At 31.3% G+C, this 17,682-nt stretch overlaps 1 protein-coding gene across 1 annotated transcript; it reads right to left on the bottom strand.

Moving 5' to 3' along the window:
- Positions 1-5,258: 5,258 nt before the first annotated feature.
- Positions 5,259-12,087, bottom strand: TIC110 (translocon at the inner envelope membrane of chloroplasts 110). The gene is made up of 15 exons (XM_028083967.2): positions 11,489-12,087; positions 11,336-11,395; positions 11,025-11,148; positions 10,855-10,923; positions 10,644-10,742; positions 10,291-10,357; positions 9,857-9,921; positions 9,623-9,717; positions 9,293-9,420; positions 9,101-9,201; positions 8,483-8,699; positions 8,078-8,232; positions 6,947-7,072; positions 5,888-6,859; positions 5,259-5,725 (listed from the first exon to the last, which is right to left on the bottom strand). Exons 1-15 carry the CDS (start codon positions 11,959-11,961, stop codon positions 5,483-5,485), a joined length of 2,994 nt encoding a protein of 997 aa, XP_027939768.2. The 5' UTR covers positions 11,962-12,087; the 3' UTR covers positions 5,259-5,482.
- Positions 12,088-17,682: the final 5,595 nt, after the last annotated feature.

The following is a 17,682-nucleotide window of genomic DNA, read 5'->3' as shown; positions in this document are numbered from 1 at the left end:
GTCTTTGCACTTCAAGCTTTATTTATAGTGAGGCATGAGCACTCCATTTTGGACCCTATGCATGGACCAATTTTATATCCATGCTTAATTATGATCCACTTCAATTTTGGTATGATTTCTATATACTAAAAATGCATAATATGATTACTTTTCAGAATAATTGATGTAAATATATAAAATGTTTGAGAGAAAGAAAAATAGTGCTTATTTGTTAGTTCTAATTTTACTATTTGCGTTTATTATTAAATTTTGTTGCGTGATTGAAAAGAGTTTTTTGAATGGTGAAGCTAGTTGGGTCCATCACACTTGGACTACATTGCCTAATCTTGAAGAGTGCTTCTTAGCAGTTACAAATGCTACCAAATTTCATTTTTAGTCAAATATTCTTTCACTTTTTCCTCTATTTTCCCAAGAGTGGACTTTTATGACAAAATGCTCGATTAGGTTGTGAGTCCTATTACTTTCACTAATCATTGTATATTCTTATTAGTAGAAACTAAATCCTAAACCGATAAAAAAATAAAAAGAAAATTGATTTTTACCGGTAAAAATAAATATAAATTAAATGGGACATTCGGTTTACCCGGGCTACATAAAAAAAAATTGTCAAAAATAATTAAAAAAATTATATTAATATATAACATGTAAAATTCAAACAACAAAGGATGGACAAAAACACATTTCTAAAAACAAAATCATTAATGGTATGTTTGTTTCAGCCTATCAAAATGGTCGATTTACAGGGAGAAAGTCATCAAAATAAGATAAAGTAATCACAAAAATAAAAACTTTCTTCCGGCTTTAACTTTCTCTCTAATTTTCGTAATAATTTTATTTTTAAATAAATTTAATTTGTAATATCAATAATAATAATAGGTTTAATTACTTTTTTTGTCTCTATTTTTTTCGGAAATGTCAATTTGGTTCTTCAATATTTAGTCTCAATTTAGTCCTCAATTTTGAAAATTGATGTAATTTGGTCATTTTCAATAAATTTCTTGAAACTAATTAATAATTTTTCATAAAATTGAAAAATTGTAGTTTTTAATAAGGATGATTTACTTTCTTGTGTTATTACCAAGGATGATTTACTTTTTTAGTATAATTAACATAATCCTAATATCACTTTTGATGAAAAATCATTAATTCGCTTTTAGAAATTTAATAAAAATAATCAAATTGCATCATTTTTTTCAAAATTGGGATCAAATCGAAATTAAAAAAATTAGATAACCAACTTAACATTTTTGAACGAAATTAAGAATCAAAAGAGTAATTAAACTTACATAATAATAATAATAATAAATATAAATAATAATATTTTTTCATTTTTATTAATTAAAATATTTTTTCTATGTCAAACATATCTCATTATTTCCTAACTTTCATAAACATTCATCTCAAATTCCGTCACTTCTCACCATCTTTTCCTTGATCAAAATAAATATTCACCTCATTTTTCCTAAAATCGGACTCCAAATCCAAACACATTATATATTCTTATTAGTAGAGAAATTCTCAAGACATTTGTCTCTCATTGATTGATTTCTATTAGAAAAGTTCCTTATTTCTAAATCTCTAAAGAGTTATGATTGTCAATAAAATATTTTTTGCCTTTGTCTTCCCTTCCACTACCATCAATAATCCAGTTCACTACTTTGAAGACACTATATATTCATTAATTCATTCGTATCTATCATACTAAACTTATACTAAACTTATAGAAAAATCATAGCCAAGAACCACACAATCATGCAATATATCTTTTCCTAAAAATCCTAGTGTCTTCTCTCCTACTTGTTGAGAATTCAAATGTGAGTTGAAGTTCTATATTGAGTAAAAATGATAAAGTTGAACACCTATAAGAAAAAATATCTATAAATTTATTGTTTTAAGATTTTAGGTTAAAAGTAATATTAATCATTTATATGAGTTGGTCTTAAATCATATTTATGTAATCTCTGTATACAACACCACCACCACCACAAGCATCAACGGATCTTAGTTGATCCGTAGGGTCATAGTCCTCCAAAAAAATTTAAATTTTTTAAAATTATATGCAATATATATTTTATTTATGAAAATTAAATTATGTATATTTTTATTTCTTTTATAAATTATAATATTTAATGTTAATAAATAATAAAATATAAAATTAAGCAATAAAGAATAAAAAATTTATTAAAATATATTTTATGTTCTCTCATTGTATTTATCTCCTACTCTTCATATATTTTTTTTTAAGAAAAAAAAATAGGAAGTTAGACGTATACAAACTCATAGTTTGTATTTTGATTACTCATATGTTCTAATAGTATTTTGATTAATAAATATTATTTTTTATCTCATGAGTTTTTTATGTATTTTTTTGTATGAATATAGAATAAAAAGTTATGTACTATATATTTTTTCATAACTTTTTGTGACGTGATTATCATATATTTTTCTTTTAATAATTACATCTCTCAATTTGTATTAAATTTTGATAAATTATTTTTTATTTTTTTGACATAGGTATATATTGATGAACCATAAAAGAATAAATTATTTTTTAGAAATGATAAGAAAACCCCTAAAAATGAAAACAAGATAGATTTTACTTCTCCACATATTTTGAATTCTTGACATACTTTAAAAAATAATATACTAAGAATCTAATTTTTAAATTAGAGAGAACCTTTTATAAGATTTGATAAGATTCAAATAATTATAATTGTAAAAGATAAGTTTGTATTAACCTTTGGGATATATATGAATTTAAATATATTATTTTTGGACCCTCCAAATTTTAGGATCAATATTTGCCACTTACCACAAAAATAACTGTATATGTATACAAGTCATTTCACCCTATTTTGAATGGCAAAATAATCTATGATAAGCGTAAAGTTAAAAAACGAGAAAATTGCTATCGAATATTTATTTGTGGTTCATGTTTATCTTGACTTGTGTTAAAGAAAAAGTTATTATTATTACTCAAAGTGAAGGTGAAAACTCAAAGTATGGTTGATATTAATCTTGTTTAACCAAAATAACTTAGTTTCTCTCTCTCTCTCTCTCTCTCTCTCTCTCTCTCTCTATATATATATATATATATATATATATATATATATATATATATTTTTTTTTTTTTCGTGATTAAACTTTCAATTTTTTGGGTTGAATCTTCGGAGACTTTTAAGAGTGCACAAGAACAGTTTGTAAGAGCAATGTTTTTACACGTTTCAAGAAATATTTTGTATACGAGCATAAGAATATTATGGAGAGAACTACATATGGTAGGCATTAAAATGCTTCGTGTACGTAGCTGGAATTTAAAGTCTACGAGATTTTGAAATCAAAACAGTGAAACTATACATGAATTTCGAAATGACAAAGGATATGTGCAATACGTGACTAAGTGATTTTGAAACATTTTATCACTTCTCACTGATAATTGTAATTCTTTTTGTGATTTGTAAGATTTCCCATTTCACAAAATAAATAGTTTCTTGGGAATGTGAACAGATGATAAAAGGAATCAAATTATAGTCAACAAAATTATTTGAGAAACTTATAGAAACTAAAGTTTTGCAAACCCGCCAAACCTTGCAACTCCCCCAAGTGTTGGTTTCAACTATGACTTCTAAGTGTCTATTGCCTCTGTCTTCAAATCATGAACATAATAATAATAGAATACTAATTCCCAAAAGTAAACTTGGAAGATGGTTTGTGAGAGTAAGTGAAGAACTTGGAAGCAGGTGAAAAGTGTGTTGGGTGCATAAGTCAATTCTAAAGTAAAAGTTGGAGATAATGTCACCAATTTGTACTTAATCAGGAAGGTTTTTTTTAATAATTATATAGTAATTAGAGTATGTTTGAATTGAATAGTTACATGCTACATTTTCATTAGAATTTGGCTATATGCAATAATACCTACTCCAAGTACTTTTTATTCCATTTTGCTAACACCCCACTAATCCTTATTTGAAACTATGAATCACTTTTCAAACAAAAATCTCGTTCAAAGCAAAAACAATTGTTGTTAACTTTGGATAAGCTTCAGTTTGACTATTTATTTTGTATAACAATGGTAAGTATCACTGCCACTATCCTAAGGAAATTTAGCTTATGATATAAAAGTAGTAATAATAATGTGCATGCTATTATTAGGGTTAGAGATATATGGCAAATGGAAGATGCTTCTGAAAGCCGATGCCATATATTTATTTATACTAATGATAAAATTAAAATTATATATAAGAAATACTCCTATTGTAAACTGGTTTGTTTTTGAAAATTGAGTTAGATTAAAATTAGAAAATTATATATAACGTGGGGGTGATAATGATTGGGTTTGTGGATTGTAAACCATTTTGACACATACAACATAAATTAGGTCAAATTATTCCTTTTTTTCTCTGTTCATTTGTGGCAAAACTTAAGACAGAATTAATGCTGGCATGTGTTACTGTGCTCACTTGGTCTCTTTTCCAATCTATAAAGACCGTTCTTGATATATATATATATATATATATATATATATATATATATATATATATATATATATATATATATATATATATATATATATATATATATATATATTCGAGTACGAAAAAGATAAATCTATAAAAAATAACAATCTACTTTGTTGAGAATTGTGTATGTGATCTGCACGGTGAATGTTGCAAAAGAAAATGGATTATGTTAGATGTTTAAAAATTTTGTTTTTCTTCTTAAGCTTTATTTTTATATTGATTTAATTAAATTTTAAGTTTTTGTAAATTTAAGTTTTTTTAGTTAAGTTTTAATTAAATTTTACTTACCTTAAGTACTTTTAATTATTTTAGTAATTAGATGATACGAGTTTTATTTTTCATGTCTTAAAAAATATAAAATTTTATGGTTAATAATATAAATATATATTAAGGTTAACCTAAAACAACAAATAATGTTATTACTTAATTGAGTATCAGATACATTCGATTTGCACTCTTTCTAACTTCTCTGCTTTTATTTCTCTTTTACCTTCTGTTCTCCCTATTTTCTTCTTCTCTATCAGACACATTTTAAACTATATATTATGATTTATAATACAAATTTCATAATGTAATCCAAACACATCTTAAACTATATATTATAATGTAACGTGTAGAAGTCTAACGCACCAAATCTCATCGGATGGAATAAACACAGGATGAAAAAAAGGATTTCTGAGTCATAAACTTGGAAACAACAACTACTTCTTAACTCTGAAAAAACTTGTCCACGCAAGATTATGACAACTTATTTTCATTCATAGACAATAAACTCAACTGTCTCAAAAAAAATATCATCTAAGATTTGAAGACTGCACTCATCCCTAATCCAAAGATTATACATCGTGATATTCTGTTTCTGCTACCGATAAACAAATGGGAAATAAAAAAATGGCAAAACGAAGAGGACTTGCGGCCTCTCCAGTATGTATGCCTAAAGACAAAAACATTTGATGAGGAAACTAGAATACAAAGTTTTCTTCCTCCGCATTAGAATTGAGCAATCTATCTCCCATCTGGCTAAGAGCAGCAGCTGTGGAATCATTTATACCCAACAGATACTGCAAGCGAGACAGATTCTCAGGAGCCGGATCACTATTCAAGTATATGCTGTATAGATCCGCAAGCTCTTCTGGCACTTCCCATGAAATTGGTTCTGAGGGTACTGCTTTGTCACAAGCCAGCAAGTCATTCAATGAAGAAACCTGCACCAAAAGGCGAGAAGCAATCATAACAACCAAACCAAAAAATCTGTTTGAATCAACATTTGCATAATTGATTTTGAATCAGGTTGATTTTGCAAATTCGTTTTGGATAATCCAACATGATTTTAGATAATACAACATGAAGCTTTGAGTATTACTTACCACTCCCTCACGATTTCTCTGTCTCAGTAGAGACACTGCCTGTACGAGCGAGTTGGACAGTCTACCTCTTGCAAGCTCGTGAACGACCCCTCTTGCTTTCTCTTTGTTAATGTTGAGATCTGATGGGATTTTTTCAAATACCTCCTCGTCATCAAACTCTCCAGTACCAGATGAGAAAATATCATCAATAGTTTTTTTGAAGAGGATCTCTCTCAGGTTCTCAGATACCATACTGTCTAAATCAACATCGGCTTCCTTAAGTTCCCTTATCTGTTTTATATTGAGCCTCCCTTGGGTTACAGCAGTTTCAATGGCAGCTGCCATTTTTGTAGTGGTTATAGTCTTGATTATTTTCTGAGCATATTCTTGAGGTAAGCCTACTTGCTTCTGGAGGTTACTGAGCTGCTCAACCCGGGCCTTTGTCAACTGTCCATCAGCTAAAATTACCTCAGCTTGTTGCCTAAAAGCTTGCTCAGCTAGACCCCTGTGCACTTCCACTATTTCATTACCACTCAATCCCAGGATCCCGCCAAGCTGATTTAGAAGAAGATACTCAGAATCATCCTTCTTTGTAGTGATCTGAGCACCAAATGGAACCCTTGTCACTTCACCAGTTAGACAGAAAAGTAAGTATGTCTTGTAAAGATCAGTCCTATCCCTTTCAGGAAGATCATCTTTAAGGTTAATTTCTGTCTGACCAGGTTTGCCCAACTTTTCCATAAGATCTTCTTTCGGTCTTATTTTCTTGAGTGTCTCAAGCGACTCCCATTCGTCATCCTCATCTTGTATAATTTCCACCTCTTTCACAGGTTCTTCAGCTGAAATCTCACTTGGCTCCCCTTTAATGTCCTCCACCAATTTAGTTACAACTAGGGTGTTGAAAGCTATCATCTTCTTTAGTTCTTTGGCAGACTCTGTACGATTTCCAGCTGCTCGTGCACGTTTTATGTAATTAATAAATATCTTCCTTACCTGTAATGCCAAAAACAGCAGAGAAAAATTCAAGCCTACTCAAATCTTGATAAAGCAATTTGGGTTTCTTGGTAACTTGATACTCACTGCCTTGCTTGCAATAGACATAGCAACCTCCCTAGTAAGTCGCAAGCCATGTGCTGCTTTTCTTACTGCTTTCTGGATTTCAGCATCATATCCATCAACCCCTGATGCAATTGCCTCCTTGACAACCTATCAAAGAAACATGAATTAGTAATAAATGGAAAAAACTTTTGAACATTCTGGCAGAGATTGAAATATGTCATGCTAAAACAGAATGAAAAGAACAAACCCATTTTTCTTCACATCATTGTCATTAACCAAGTAATTTAGACTTATACAAGTTTGATTAAGATAATCAAACCAACAAACAGATTTAATAGTAAGTAGATCCAGGTCTACAAATTGAAAACACAACCTAAGTAACATCTCCAAATTTCTCTTTCTTTTCTGTTCCATTCTCTATTTATTTCCCCTTAACAAGCATATCCTAATGAACCCCCTGCATACGTCCGACAACCAGGGTTTCATTAAATATTATGTTTTAGAGGGGCGGAAGGGCTCAAAGAAGCTCCGCTAACTCCAGGGGTTGGCACAGCAAAGCAATTAGAGTTGCAGCTGTAGCAGACAAAATAGCTGGCTGAACAACAGCTGTAGTGGCACTTTGTTTCAATTCAAAATAGGCCCTCTGGACAAAGAAGTTAGGGCTTTTGGGGGATTTCAATATCTAAAATGCAAATCTACAACTGTAATACTAGTGAGAATTTTAAAGAGGTTGTGAATTTAGAACATGATTGATGATTTTTCACTACAAAACTAGTATTTCACTTTTGTTGGCATTTACGCTAATGTTTTGTTCAGGACACGTTTTTTTCCAATAATTACGAATGTCATTCATTTTTAAGTAATGTTTATCAAAACTATATAAAAAAAAATCCAAAATAGTGGATTATAGCCTTTTTAGGTCAGACCAAGCCTCGATCCAGGATTTAAAATTTAAAATATTCTACAAACAGCAAACCAATCCACTTGACATGTCATCTATTGTTAACAGTACCATTAACAATATTAGATTGTATTCTCGGTCTATATAATTCAAGGATGAATCATACTTCTTCATTGGAGGAAATGTCAAACTTCTCTAATTTGACACCTATGGAGCAATAAATTCAATAGGGAAAAAGAAACATCAACTACCTTTTCAAACAGACTGCCACAGATATCCGAGTGAGCTGCTTCAACAGTCTGTTGAGGTATGCATAGCATTACACGCAACCTCAACAATGAAGCAACATCCTCCTCGCTGAGCTCCCCATCAACCACACATTTCTGAAGCTTTTGCCGGTAAATTTCTTAAGAATAACAAACTAGCATTAGATTGTGTTATAATCAAATAAATATATAAGATTAAAAACAGACAATTACGTTATGTAAAATGTTAACCACCTTGAGAAAGCAGACAAAATTGAATATTACATTACAAGTTTTACAATCTTAAGATTTAAGAATTGTACATAAATATAAAATGACAGAACATAAAGTGTTTATAATCCACGCCTCAAATATGATCAACTTCCAAATAACTGCAAACATGATTTTTACCTTCATGAAGTTCACTAGCCTTTTGTGGATCAAAATGAAGTTGATCACATAGATTTTGAAGGAAAGCTGCTTTGCTATCTGCCATTTCTAATTCACCATCTGCAGCAGCCTGTGCAAGTCGTTTGCGATATACCTTCGATGTAATATCAAGTGAAATGGTCTCTGCTTCCCGTTTACCCAGTCCAAATATATTTCGTAACTGGTTTAGTGCAGCAAGCTGAAACATATAATCAATATATTCAAAATATAACTTTTATGTTAAAAAACAGTGTTCTCAAGGTCAAGTTCCACCACATCTTATATCAATAACAACTCTTTGAGACAAAATATCATGGTTTTCAACATTGTTGCGTCTTTGTTCATCTGAATTTAACTCATGAAAGGAAGATTAGGAAACATATCTAGTTCGAAGGGGTATATTGTACATAACAGTCAACAAATCAAACCAACTGACCTAAAAGCTTTAAGTTGTTGGTTGCTAAAAATAAATTACTCAATCAGAGGGCAGAACATAAATCTGGTAAACACTAGCACAACCAAAACTTCAAAATAAATTAGCTTATTGAGAAAAGACAGGAACAAGTTCACACTTAATATCCAATTGTAATGGTCATTTACCTTACTATCTTCCAGGCGACCACCAGACAAAGCATCTGAAACATAGGCCCTGTATAGGAGTTTCAAGTCTTCTATCTTTCTGTCACCATCATACTCACCACCTATGTCAAAAATGAATTGGAAAACATCAATAATTTAGATTAAAAACAGAAAATAACACACAAACACACACTGAATAATCATATCACTTACCAACTAAAGAAACTGGACCAACACCACGGGCAAAGCGATCCACATTTGGATGATTCTTAAATGAGATAAGTGAATTATTAAATTCCAGTACCCTATCAAGCTCTGCAACTGCTTGGCTAACTCCAGGACTGAAAAACGTAAAGATGATCAGATATTGAAAATCCTATTTTTGCATCATTAATAAAAATTAATAGCAACTTTAATGAAAAAAAATGTCAACATTTAAAAATTTTATGTGGAACCATCTTTGGTTCAGCAATAGATGAAAACTGGCAATGAACTAATCCCTCAAAAAAGAATATTTTAAGGCAGAAGAATCATGAATCTTACACTGCTCTGGTGCGAGATTTAAGTATGCCAATTGCCACTGAAATATTTTCCTCAACCAATTTCCTTGCGTGCTCTCTAAACAGGTTCTCAGCAAGCTTCAATGGAAAATTTCCTTTAATTCATAAAAAGATTACACCATACCAAGGAACTATTTGATAGCGAGACAAAGAGGTTTACTCCATACAAGTTGCAAACTATCTATGACTTATGAAAGAAGAAATAATGAAAATGAACCTCATCGGAGAGGCGACATAAACGTTGTGCTTCTCTCAGTGCAACAAGTTGTTCTTCATCAATATCTGGCAAGAAATTATTGGTTAGCACTTATGAAGCAGACCAAATTTAAAGCTTCTTAAAATTGCTATAGAAAGAATTCATTAATTTGGATAGCAGTAATTCTAGAGATTTACAGAATAAAATATAGTATATCAGATAAATAAAATGTTTAAAGGCATAATTTAATAAGAAATACATGCACAATGATAAAAAAAGGAGGTACCATTTACAGTCAATTCTCCACTACCATATGTTAAAAGTGTGCAAGACGATGTTGCATTAATAAGAAAAAATTTTAAAGAATAAAATTGTGACTTCAGAGAGTCAGTTGATCAACTTTGATACAGTAATAGAAAACAAAGATCAAGAGGAATCACTGACTACACAATTACCTCTGCCAACTGACTTCAGCTTGGAAGCATATAAACGCTGTGCATTGTCACGTACAGCAACTTCAATCTGGTAAATAGATTATAGCCAACTAGTCAAATGAAAAATAACAAAAACACTGCAATTGAAAAAAGTACAATGAGGACAAATAAAAATTATTTGAGAACTGTGATCACATTCATCCCAGCGTGTCACTGTTGACAAACATGGCAAAAAGCATTTTTTAAGCAAATTAGTTCTTGCCTTGTAAGCAAATGCCTAAAAACAACTCTAAGCTATGCTCCAAATCTTACTACTGCATAATAATATCACATTGCACAAACCAGCATAGCATTACCAAATAAGTAACAAATACCTGGGAATCGGTGACCTTGAATACACGCTTCCAAGGTAAAAGGAAAGACGATGCATCTCCAAATACAAGATTTGACACATATATCAACTTTTGAAATGCCTGCACTGAAGACTCTAATAATGGTCAAGCTCCAAGTATCCACTATTCATCTAAACCCCTGATAGTATTGCCACCAACCCTTTAAGATAACATTACAACACAACAAATTTACCCGGCGTTGTTCAACATCAGCTTCACGATCCCCAACTTCCAGCCTTTGCCTGAAAATTTTCCTCCCAATCTAGGGAATCAACAAGCACCAAACCAGTAAGACACAGCGCTTTCACTCTCACAATACACACTCAATCTGCACCGATGCACATAAAATAAACTCAAAAATACCTCCATGTGCATAGCAGCAGCATCCGGGTCATCAATGCCCAAAGAATTTTTGAAGCCAACAATCCTATCAACCTCGTCACCTTTAAGTTCCTCACCGGCAGGAGGAAGCACAGAAGAAACAAACCTGAACAACACGTTATAAACAAATTAATCATTCAGTGAAAAAATTAAACAACCAAATATCATAACTCAATACCCCTACACAGACTACACATTAACAAATGTAACTCATTAATCATAATTTGCCAATTTTTTTAATAAATCACAAATTTCGACTTAAATAATAAGAACAACACTAATTTGTCACTCACTCAGCATATATATCACAAATCTCAGCTTTGAATGCCTCGTCTTGCTTGCTCACACCATACCTGAAAAATTAACCAATTCAAAATCAAACACTCAAGCATCAACAAAATTACCAAAGAAAAATTAAACGGTCATTATTCGAAATGGAAACTAACTTCGATGCAATGGCATCAATCTCTTCCTTCTTCAACTTCGAAGGGTCGTCGAACGCGGCGACGTAGTTGTGCAAATTCACGGCGGCGACTTGCGGAGCCGATGCGTTGAGAGCGTACGCCGCAGCTCCGCCAGCCGCTCCGAGAGCGACAGCTCCACCGAGCGCAGCATAGCGATTAGCACTGAAGCGGGAGCCGATGCCATAGCCAGCAGCCACAGCGCCAGCAACGATGACGGCGGAGGTGACGAGTCTGGCGGGCGGCGAGAGCTTGTCAACGAGTACCTCGATTCCCTTGAGGTCCTTGGGCGGTCGCTGCTGCTGCTGCGGCGGTGGCGGCGTGGAAGGAGGAGCGGAGGCAGTGTCGGAGGAACAGCGAGGAAGGGAGACTCTGAAACGACGTCGTCTAGAGTGGAAAGGAGAGGGTAAGAGGAGGGGGCGTTGGGTGTGGGAAGAGGTGAGGGTGGAGGGGTTCATGGTTTTTCACCTCTTAAACGACGTCGTAAGGAGAAGAAGGGAGAGTGAAGTGCAGTGGTGATTATAGGGTTTAACGAAAAGAGGAGAAAAGAAGATAGAAAGAGGGAAGGGTAGATTGTTTTGAAGATAACGTCGTTATTGGGTTGGGCTATTCCTCTTTTATTATCTTATGAAGAAAGGCAAATCGTACACGTGGCTCATGAAGAATTGTTCAAAAGTTTTTGGGACCCTTCAATTTGCGTGAGTATACTTAGAGAAAACCATAATAATCAACATACTCGCAATCACTAAATAAGGTACAAGACTCACATTTTTTCCTAACTTTTTTAATAAATTTTTGCCAATTCAATAGAATACATTCCTGGAGTGTTGAAAAGTGTTTTTTTAACATTTTTTAAATATTATTATTAGTATTATTACACGCATAAACTTTAGTTGAGAGAACGAAAGTTTAAACTACAATCAATAAGTTTGATATAATTTGAGTTAAGTTAACATTGAATATAAGTTTGGATTTTGAGAAACTCTATAAGTTTCATTGAAAAATGAAAATGAGTTTAGTGATATAAAGAGAGAGAGTTATCACACATATTTTGAATAAAAGATTACGAATCTTTATCGGAAAGAAGATGAATTCTTTCTATTTTTTTAATATCTTTTTATAGTTATAGATGATTGGATTCATAAAGTGGCAAAGAAATGTTACCTATAAATAGATTTTTTATATAACTAAAAATATATGACTAATCGTTATTATGATTCATGTAGAATCACGTGATCTTGTGTATAAATATTGAGATTTTTAGATATTTTTGGTTATGAAGTTGACCAAAAAGAGTATATGATGCAAAGATACTAACCGAGGATTTGGGAAATTATTTTTGTAACTTAGTCTAGATGTATGTGAGAATCGAAATAAGGTAGAGAATAAAATATTTATATTACTTTGATAATTTCCTAGAAAGAAGAGATAACATTTGTTAAAAAAATCATATTTATTAATTTTGTAAATTATATAGAGAGAGAGGTGCTTCACACATATCTCTCGACAAACTTATTTTGAATCTAATACTATATACAATTGTGAACTAACAAAAGGCAAGTTTTTACATTGAATAATATATCTGATCTTCTTCATAATTCAAATTTTTATCTACAAAAGGTATAATAGCTTATGTGTCACTCTCTCAGCGTTTTCACTTTTTAAAAAAAAATTCTAAAAGCACTGAAAATCTGAAGTTTATATTTTCTTTCTCTCTCTTCCGAGTCTTCTCAGCTTCTCATGTCACCAATGCTTTCTCTCTCTTCCTCATTTTCTCTGCGACCGCCTTCTCTCTTCTTTCTCTATCTTTCTCATTCTCTCTGGCAGCGGCTTCTTTCTTCTTTCTCTATCTTCTCATTCTCTCTGACCGACCCAGCAAAAAAACCATTCTGGAGATGCTTCCTTTTTATTTTTCTTACATTTCATCTGTTCATCTTCTTATGTTGATCATGTTTGGTTTGTTTACAGGCTTCAACTATCGCTTATAAAGACATGCATCTCAGATTTCCCGTTGATCTATCCATTTTTGTTCTTGATGTTTAATTTTTTGGGTTTGTCAAGCTAACTGGTATTTTTCTTGATTTTTTTTGCAAAGATCTGATGGTTTCTTTTGTTCATCTTATTTTTCAGGTATATAAATGGTTGAAATCAAGAGTACAACCACAGACATCTTTTTTAACCACCCAAAAACCGATTATGGAGATGTTTTTTCTATTTTTCTTACATTTCATCGTTTCATCTTCTCTGTTCATCATGTTTGTTTTTTTTTCAGGCTTCAACTCAAGGTTAAAAAGACATGCATCTGAGATTTCCCGTTCATCTGTCCATTTTTGTTGTGGATATCTTTTTTTTTGGTTTTTTCAACCTAACTGTTATTTTTCTTGAATTTGTTTACAAAGATCTAATGGTTTTTTTTGTTTATCTTATTTTTCAGGTATATAAATGGTTGAAATGAAGAGTACAACCACAGACATCTTTTTTTTCCACCAAAAATAAGATTATGGAGATGTTTTTTCTATTTTTCTTACATTTCATCGTTTCATCTTCTTCTGTTCATCATGTTTGTTTTGTTTTCAGGCTTCAACTCAAGGTTAAAAAGACATGCATCTGAGATTTTCCGTTCATCTGTCCATTTTTGTTGTGGATATCTTATTTTTTTTGTTTGTCAACCTAACTGGTATTTTTCTTCAATTTTTTTACAAAGATCTAATGTTTTTTTTTGTTCATCTTATTTTTCAGTTATATAAATGGTTGAAATCAAGAGTACAACCACAGACATCTGAGATTTACCATTCATCTGTCCATTTCTGTTGTTCATCTCTTAACTTTTTTGTTTCTGAACCTAAATGGTATTTTTCTTTATGTTTCTTTCAAATATTTATTGGTTCTTTGCTTCATCTTATTTTTCAGTGTTTAAATCCTTCAAATGAAGAGTACAAGCACAATCTTCTGTTTAAAGCAGCAAAAACTCGAGTCTGGCGAGGCTATTTATATCTTTCTTACATTTCATCTGTTCTTCTTCTCTTCATCATCTTCCTTGAATGGTTTTGTGTTCAACATGAACACTACAAACACGTTCAACATCAAGACTCGCTTCTCTTCACATTTATTTGTTTTTGTCGAAACCTTTTATTTATTTTGGTTTCTCAACCCAACTGTTATGGTTCCCTATGTTTTTTGCAAAGATCTCATGGTTTGTTTTGTTCATCTTCTTTTCCAGGTATATACAAGGTTGAAATGAAGAGTACAACCACATACATCTTTTTTAACCACCAAAAAATCGAGTATGGCGATTCTTTATCTATTTTTCTGATCTTTCTGCAGATCATATTCTTCTGTTCTTCTTATCTCGATATTGCTTCATGTTAAGTTTCATTTTTTTTAATTCTTGAAATGAAGATTAAAACACAAACATGTTTTTTAAACCGCAAAATAACGTTTCTTATGTTCATCATTTTTGTTTTGAACGCCAGACATAGATGTCAGCTTTTTTCATGTTGTAATTTGTTATTATTTTTAATTTATTTCGACTTCTTCTTATAATTTTTAAAAACTCTTTGTATTCTCTGTGTATTCAAAATAACAGTTCACAAATTTTAAATTTGTAATTGTAATTTTTTTTTATTTTAAATTATTTTTATTATTTCAACCCTATTCTCTTTTAAGTCGTCCTTTTTTTTCATTTTTATATTCACAATTAATTGAATAAATTGTGATGCACGCTTCATTATGTTTCTTTATCTTCCACCTTCCACGACATTTCTTCTGCTTTAAGCATCCGTCATTTCATAAAATATTTAATTGTACTATTGATATATATTTCTTTTTATTTTTTCACGTTATTAACTTAAATAATCCAACCGTATTCTCTTTTAAGTCGTCCTTTTATTTCACTTTTAAATTCACAAATAATTCAATAAATTATGATGCACGCTTCACGTGTAAGTACGGACCCTACCAAAAGGAATGACTTTTCCTTTTCTCTTTCTATATATTTGCAACAGTAATGACCTTTCGTTTTCTCTTTCTATATATTGGCGTCTACATACTGACAAAACATATTTCTTTTGTGTGACCCATTATCTTCTCTTCCAATTATTCTTCATACCCACTATTTACTGAAACAATGGAATCCGTGCGCACACAACAAGCCATACTTTCTGGCAAAATGCTTGGTGGTTTCGTGACTATGTTTTTGAAACACCAGGTTTTTTCTTTATTCATTCTCATTCCTTTTTATTTTTGGTTTGTATTTCTTTATTCTAACCTTCCTTATTTTGAAGGATTTTGGGTACGTCGACCGTCTCTTCATAATACGTAATTTGAAGGACCTTGGTTCACAGTGGACCATTGTTGATTACGAAAGGAATGTTCATACTGTTACGTACAACATGAATATTCACACTCCAATGATCACCCAAGGCTGGAATGATTTAATCTCTTTTTATGCAGATGAGTCTGACAAATTGGTTGTCTTCAAATATTTTGGAAATTCGTCCTTCCAACTACACGTCTCTAAACGTGTTTGCGACTCAACATTGAAAGCCAACTTCTTCAACCATCTTTCTATTCGTCGTCCTCTACATACTTCATACTTAAAGCATTTTGAAGTTCAACTATCAACATATTACTGTCGATCCAGCGACTTGGTTAGTTTTCTTTTTCTTTGATTATTTATTTACATGGATTCTGAATAAGTAAGATATTTTCTCCTTTTTGTTGCAGTATTTGGAAAAAGAAATGGCCACTTATTTTAAAAACAGTGGTCTTAGATCTATTGTTCTACACGGACCACGTGGACAAGTCGAATGTAAACTGATCATAAGACGTAATTATGTTAAGATTGGAACTGGCTGGAAAAGTTTTTGTAATCTTCATCAACTTTCTGCAGATGATCATCGTCAGGTTTTTTTTGAAGTTCAAGGACACACAACAACCAACCATATCAAAGTGTTTTATCCATTAATCTGGTTTTAAGTTATAACATGTTGTATAGTCTTTTTGTTAATCTTCTTTTATATATATATATATATATATATATATATATATATATATATATATATATATATATATATATATATATATATATATAAGAAGATTTTTAGGTCAATTATATTTTGTATGCACTTATAACATATATTAGTCTATGTGTTTGCTTTTATACATTTAGTCTGTATGATATTTATTATTTTTTCTTATGTTTACGAGTTTTGTACATTTTTATCAAAGTCATTAATGACTAATATATTCTTATAAAATTAAACTATTACATTTAAATCATTACTTTAAAAAAAAATATAAATTAATGTGTTTTTCATTTATAATTTTAATCATACACGTCATTAAAAGACATTAAATTTGAATCATTATATATTTGCTGAGCAACATCTCAATATTTATATTTTAAATTAGTCAAAATCATTTTATTTAATATTTCAATAAATATTCCTTTTTATTAATTTCAAATCACGCAGTCTATCAGGTTTCCCCGCATTAATTACTCCACTGCTCGAGGTAATGATGATTGAACTCCTCGATCATCTGCAACACTCTTTCATTATTTCAAATCATTGAGCCGATTCAATTAATGACCATTTCTTTTTCCAAGAGACGTTTAGAAATTTGAAACGTTTTTCTCATTATTTTTTTCACCTCTCACGAGAATGATGATTGCAGTGTCTGATGCCGTGTCATACTTATCTCATTCTCCAAACTCTTCCACTGTCTGGTATATATTTGTTTCATTAATTTTTTTTGCAGGATGAAAGTAATTAACTTATCTTCTCTGCTTGACATTAACACCATTACACTGCGATAACAAGCCTTCCTCTTCCACTTCAAGAAGTTCTTATTCATTACAAAAAGGTATGACTGTTTAACCCTTTTATCAACTCTACTTCTCTTCATCTCCTATATCTTCTCACCATATTTATTTCTCGCCATATTCTATGCATGTTTCTACAAACAGCATTTTTTATATTCGGTTTTCATCTTCATCTTCGTTTCATTTTTCTAACCAGACGTGTCTATAAGCAGTGGTTTTTATATTATTTTCTGTTCATCTTTCTCGCCATATTGTATGCGTGTTTTTATAAGCAGCCTTTTTTATAATCGATTTTGATCTTCATCTTCCTTTCATTTTTCTAAAAAGACCTTTCTATAAGCAGTGGTATTTATAA

Source organism: Vigna unguiculata, chromosome 8, assembly GCF_037176805.1.
Source record: "Vigna unguiculata cultivar grain cowpea cultivar isolate G323 ecotype 2 chromosome 8, ASM3717680v1, whole genome shotgun sequence".
Taxonomy (NCBI): Eukaryota; Viridiplantae; Streptophyta; class Magnoliopsida; order Fabales; family Fabaceae; genus Vigna; species Vigna unguiculata.
The sequence above is the reverse complement of the archived record's forward strand: the minus strand, read 5'-3'. Positions and strand labels throughout refer to the sequence as shown.

Excerpts from the sequence above, each read along its gene's own strand:
- TIC110 (XM_028083967.2), bottom strand. The coding sequence starts at position 11,961 with ATGAACCCCTCCACCCTCACCTCTTCCCACACCCAACGCCCCCTCCTC. Across the intron at positions 10,743-10,854 it reads CTGATGTTGAACAACGCCGG|GCATTTCAAAAGTTGATATA; the intron begins GTAAATTTGTTG and ends TCTTCAGTGCAG. Across the intron at positions 5,726-5,887 it reads AGAGAAATCGTGAGGGAGTG|GTTTCTTCATTGAATGACTT; the intron begins GTAAGTAATACT and ends CTTTTGGTGCAG.